At 39.1% G+C, this 6,419-nt stretch overlaps 1 protein-coding gene across 1 annotated transcript in view; it reads left to right on the top strand.

Moving 5' to 3' along the window:
- The window catches only part of CPO (carboxypeptidase O), a 108,766-nt gene that overhangs the window by 58,306 nt on the left and 44,041 nt on the right, over positions 1-6,419 (top strand). Inside the window, exon 5 of the mRNA XM_007935937.1 lies at positions 3,652-3,756. Coding sequence (XP_007934128.1) covers positions 3,652-3,756 — 105 coding nt within the window. The remainder of the gene's footprint in view (positions 1-3,651; positions 3,757-6,419) is intronic.

Raw genomic sequence — 6,419 nt, 5'->3', positions numbered from 1 at the left:
CCCTCCCACCCCAGGCAACCAACAAAGAAAGTTTCTGTCCATATATAAACCTTCCCTTGCTTGACATTCCACAACAAGGAGCTGATACTATATTTGCCCTTCTGTGATTGACTTATTTCGCTTAGCATAATGTCCCCCAAGTCCATCCACGTTATGTGGTGTTTTCCAGACTCTACATTATTCTTTAGTGCTGCATAACATTCCATTGTGTGTATGTACCATAGTTTGGTCATCCAATCTTCCATTGATGGGCACTTAGGTTGTTTCCATCATTTTGCTGTTGTAAATAGTGCTACAGTGAACATGGGTGTGCATATATCTGTTCCTGTCCTGGCTCTCACCTCTCTAGGATATGTACCTAGTAATGGGATTACTGGGTCAAATAGTATCTCCAATTCCAGCTTTCCAAGGAATTGCCATACTGCTTTCCACAGTGGTTGTATCATTTCACAGTCCCACCAGCAGTGTATGAGAGTCCCAATCTCTCCACATCCCCCCAGCATTTATTTTCTGTCTCATTGAACCTTGCCATCAGTGCTGGGGTAAGATGGTATATCATTGTTGTTTTGATTTGCATCTCTCTGATGGCCAATGATCATGAGTATGCCTTCATGTATTTGTTGGCCACCTGTACATCTTCCTTGGTGAAGTGATTAATCATGTCTTCTGCCTACTTTTCAATTGGATTGTTAATTCCTTTGCTGTTGAGGTGTTGGAGTTTTCTATAAGTCTTAGAGATAAGACCCTTGCCAGATACATAATGATTGACAAGTATGAATTTGTTGCTGTCATTCTTGTTATGTACTTTTTTGTTCCATATAATTTTGTGTACTGAGCTCATTTTGTTTATGAATTGTGTTATCACTTCCTTCACTGCTATTGTTTTGTTTTTGTTATGTGCCGTTGAGCGGGACTCGACTCATAGCGACCCCTCCTTGGGTTTCCAAGACAGTATCACTATGGAAGTAGATTGCCCCATCTTCCTTCCAAGGAGTGGCTGGTGGGTTTGAAGCGCCAGCCTTCTGGTTAGCAGTCAAGGGCCTTAGGCACTATGCTACCAGAGCTCCCACTATTGTTTTAGTATTTGCTAAATGTTTGTGCTAGTTCTCTTTTAGATTTTGATGTGAAGGTTTATCATTTTTCTTTGAGGTTACCCTGTGACTTACAATTTTCTTCTCAAGTTTGTTCTATCTTATAGTTGTCTTGACTTCCCTACCATCTAGAAGTTCTGTAACTACAGACTTTTTTTTCCCCTCTTTTTGGTTTGTAGTTGTCTTCATTTGTCAATTGATGTCTCTGGTTCCCTGTTTACAATCTTGTAGGCTTATTTACTTTGGATACTTCCATAGTTGGATTGGTTTCTGGGTTATGTCATCCTGTGTATTCACGGTCAGTTGTTGTTTGCTTTTGTTGCTTCTCTGTCCAAAGGATTTCCTTTAGCATCTCTTGGAAGGTTGGCCTGTTTTTAACAAATTCCCTTAATTTTTGCTTATCTGAAATCTCCTAATTTTGCCATCATATTTGAGGGACAATTTTGCCAGGTACATAATTCTTGTTTGGAAATTTTTCTCTTTCAGGATTTTATACATACCATCCCATTGTCTTCTTGCCTGCATCGTTTCTGCTGAGAAATCTGAGCTTTGTCTTATTGGTTGCCTCTTGTAGGTAACGTCATTTTTCCCATGCTGCTTTCAGGATTCTTACTTTGTCTTTGGTTTTGATGAGTTCGATGATGATATGTCTTTGTAATTTTCTTTTGGGGTCTGTCCTGTTTGGGGTTCGTTGGACTTCTTGAGTTGATATATTCTCATGTTTCATCATACCAGGAAAATTCTCTTCCAACAAATCTTGAACAATTTTTTATGTAGTTTTATTTGTCTCTTCCTGTTCTAGAATTCCGATTACATGTAAGTTAGTCCTTTTGATGGTATCCCACATGACCCTTATGCTTTCTTCATTTTGTTTTGGTCTTTTTTTCTGATTGATTGCTTTCTAAAGAAGTATTGAGATATTTGCCTTCAATCTCACTAGTTCTGTCTTCCATTGATTCAGTTTTACTCCTTTGCCTTTCAATGTCTTTTCTATTTCTGAAAATTAAGTATTAATCTTATGGATTTCTATGTGGAGATTTTGTATCATTTCTAATTTTTCATTTATTTTGACATTTTGTTGTTGTATTATGCTTTGAAATTGTTCTAGGGTTTTTCTCTGTGTTTTCCTCAATTTTGTCAGTGTTTTCCTTGATCTTCCTCTCAATTCATTGAAGATACCTAAGTATAATTCTTTCAAATTTCTTATCAGGAAGTTCCAATGCTGCGTGCATCTTCCTCAGGGATGTGTTTTGGGTCTGTATCCAGGTCCCTTGTTTCTCCTGCTTTATCTTGCTTCTTTGTGTACCTTATGATGCTCTGTTGTCTATAAGGCATTGTGACGTCTTTGTGTTTATATTTAATTGGTGACTGTATGTTGGCGTGGCTTGCCATAATTTTTGTTTTCTTTGTTTTGTTTATATGTTATCAACATAAGCAAGGTACTGTGCTGTGCTCCTCTATTCATTAGTTGGCACCACTTATATATTCATCACCTGTCTCCTTTCCTGTTGTTAGCCTCCCATATGTCCCTGCCATCCTTGGAAAACAGAGCCTATTCTTAGGTCCCTGGAATCTGAATGACAATGCTGTCACTTAAAAACCCAAAATGGTCACCACTTGTAAAGACTCAAAATGGCTGTGCCCTTGGTCACTTTAAATATCCAAAATGGCTGCTGCTTGTAAACATTCAAAGTGGATGCACCCTCTGGACAGCAGAAAGTCAACAGCTCAGTTTGTCTCCCTCCTTGCTGTTTCCCTTCCTAATCATAGGCCACCAGCGCAGTCATCCCTGCAGCCCTTGGTGACCAGGGCTGATCTTTAGGTCAATTCTCAGGTTCTGACACCACTTGGACATATTCAGACTGTTGATCCCATCAGAATAGCTGACAGTCCACTGTTCCAACCATCTCCGTACTCAGTTTTTGTTCAGGTTTTTCTTCTAGTTAGTGCCTAATCCACTTCTGTATACTTCCTCTCAAAGCTCAGGGCTCCAGGATTATCTTCTGTATCTCTGTCAATTTTCTTTGTTGAAGAGGCTCTGTGTAGCTTGTCTGTCTATTCCTCCATCTTTCTGGAAGTCCTCAGTGGTGAGTTTTTTGAGGGGATAATTTAGGGTGCAGACTATGAGTGGGTGACACAGGTAGACAACACTTGTCCAAGAATAACCAAGGTAACTATGGCAGGAGAGCAAGTGTGGCAGAAGAAAGGATCATATTGGTGGGTGTCTCAGTCATCATCCTTGTCTCCTGCTAGGCAACACAGAGTATAAAAGAGGATTTGTAGAGGAAACAAGAAGTTCATTGGTGACACGAAGCATTAAGCACTCCACTACTAACTGAGAGGTTATTCAAGCAAACCAGAGGTACTTTGACAGAAAGGCCTGCTTCTTAAAGGTCACAACCTTGAAAACCCTCCTCTGCAACACACGTGGTGGCCGTCAGTCATAGTTGAATGCATTGAACATGCTACTGGTAGAAGAATAAAACCTGTTAATTTTGTACTGGGCTCTGTGGTTTATGATAATAAATGATTGGTAATGGAGCATTGATGTCCCTTCCAGATCAGCCAACCATCAAATAATTCCAAGAAGATCGTTTGGATGGACTGTGGAATTCATGCCAGGGAGTGGATTGCCTCAGCTTTTTGCCAGTGGTTTGTGAAAGAAGTAAGTGTTTTTCACTTCCTCATAATGGTAACTGTCCCCCAAATTCGTGGCACTTCTTGGCTATATGAAAAATTTGCTTCTTTCATCAGTGGCAATTCTTTACTGAGCAACTCCTCACTGAGCTACCCTCCCCACAAGTGAAAGAAAATTAGTGAGCAGCTTCACTGAAAACTAAGTTACATATTGTGACTCCTTCTGATGCACCAAAAATAGTTTTTATTGGAGGTTAAACATGTCTAAGTATAGAAGAAAATACATCTTGGGGGTCAGAGATGAGTTTGAGTTCTGACTCTACCTCTTTCTGATACTCTTAGACAAATTTTTTAACACTAGGACCCTTAGGTTTCCATTTATAAAAGAAGTATGAACTGACTACTATTTGGGTCTTTTGTATGGATTAAGATATCTAGCATGTGAAAAGAAATACCACAGTGGATTTTTGCATATTACCTATACCTGTCTCTGTGGGAAATAAGAAACCTTCAAAAGTAAGAAAAGATACATTTTTTTTGTTGTTGTTCTCTTCAGAAACTCCAACATAAAGAAACCCATAAAGAGTAGTTTTCAAAATGTGGTCCCAAGACCAGCAGCTTCAATAAAAATCAATGCCAACATTTTTCAGAAATGCAAATTATTGGGTCCTTTGGTAGCATAGTGCCTAAGGCACTTGACTGGTAACCAGAAGGCTGGCAGTTCAAATCCACCAGCCACCCCTTGGAAGGAAGGTTGTTCAATCTATTTCTGTAGTGATACTGCCTTAGAAACTGAAGAAGGGGTCGTTATGAGTCGGGCCTGACTTGATGGCACATAACAAAAACATCACCAATCTTGTGAATTAGAAATGGTGTGGGGGAGGTGAGGGAGAAATTTGTGTTTTAACAAGTCCACCAGGTGATTCTGATGCATATTAAGATTAGAGAACTGCTACTGTAAAGAAGACTGATGCTATTGAGCTTCTCTGTCATCTCTTTCTACAAATTTAATTGATTTGATTCCTGTGTATTCTACCTGGGAAGATGCACATGTATAGTCTATATTTATGTTGTTGAAAAGGTATTTCCAATGAATAGGTCATTGGTATTGCTAAATTCTACCATGCAATCTCCAATGTTCTATCAGTCAGAATAAAGCCAGGGGCCAACTGTGGAACAGATCATCAATGCTCATATGCAATTTCAAGTTGAAACTGAAGAAAATTATAGTAAGTCCATGAAAGCCAAAGTATGACCTTGAGTATATCCTACTTGAATTTAGAGACCATTTCAAGAATAAAACTGATGCACTGAACAATGAAGACTGAAGGCCAGATGAGTTGTGGGGTGACATCAAGGACATCCTACAAGAAGAAAGCAGAAGGTCATTAAAATAACAGGAAAGAAAGAAAACACCAAATTGGATGTCAGAAAAGGCTGAAACTTGCTCTTAACATAAAGTAGCTATGGGAAGAACATGCTTGATATTTCTGAGGGTGAAAGAATGAAGAAAAAAACTCAAGCCTCAAGTTGCAATATTGAAGAGTTCTATGCCTAAGGCATTTGACTGCTAACCAGAGGCTGAAGGTTCAAACCCACCAGCCACTCCCCAGAAGGAAAGTTGGGCAATCTACTTCCGTAGTGATATAACCTCAGAAACCCAAGGAGGGGTCACTATGAGTTGGATCCAACTCGATGGCAGTGAGTCTGGTTTGGTTTTTATAGGGAAAATATTGAATGACACAGGAAACATCAAAACATGATGGAAAGAATGCACAGAGACACTGTACCAAAAAGAATTGTTTGATGTTCAAAAATTTCAGGAGGTAGCATTCAATCTAGAACTGAAGGTATTGAAGGATGAAGTCCAAGCTGTACTGAAAGCATTGGTGAAAAACAAGGCTCCAGGAATTAATGCATACCAGTTGAGATGTTTCAATGAATGGATGCAGTGCTGGAAGTGCTCATTCATCTATGCCTAGAAATTTGGGAAACAGCTACCTGGCCAACAGACTAGAAGAGAATACCTGTGCCCATTCCAAAGAAAGGTGATTCAACAGAATGTAGAAATTATCAAACAATATCATTTGTATCACATGCGAGTAAAATTTTGCTAAACATAATTAAAAGATGGTTGCAGTACTACAATGACAGCGATGCCAAAAATTCAAGCCAGATTCAGAAGAGGATGTGGAATGAGGGATACTATTGCCAATGTCAGATGGAACTTCAGGGTTGGAGGAAGACTCATTAACAATATGTGTTATGTAGATTATACAACTTTGCTTGTTGAAAGTGAAGGAAACTTAAAGCACTTACTGATGAAGATCAAAGACTATAGTCTTTGGTATGGATTATACCTCAACATAAAACAAAAAATCCTCACAACTGTATCAATAAACAACATCATGATAAATGGAGAAAAGATTGAAGCTGTCAAGGATTTCATTTTACTTGTATCCACAATTAATGCCCATAGAAGCAGCAGTCAAGACATAAAATGAGAGGTTCCGGCAAGATGGCGGACTAGGCAGAAGGATTGCACAGACCCTCTTCAACAAAGAAAAGGGAAACCAATTAACACAGATGCAGAAGATAATCTTGGACCCCTGAGGCTTGAAGGGAAGGATACAGAATTGGACTAAACCCCAACTAGCAGAAGAATTTGCATGAAAATACCAAAAATAGGAG

Source organism: Orycteropus afer, unplaced genomic scaffold, assembly GCF_000298275.1.
Source record: "Orycteropus afer afer isolate SDZICR_OR568_19922 unplaced genomic scaffold, OryAfe1.0 scaffold00002, whole genome shotgun sequence".
NCBI classification, from domain to species: domain Eukaryota; kingdom Metazoa; phylum Chordata; class Mammalia; order Tubulidentata; family Orycteropodidae; genus Orycteropus; species Orycteropus afer.
This window is presented reverse-complemented; position numbering and strand designations above follow the sequence as displayed.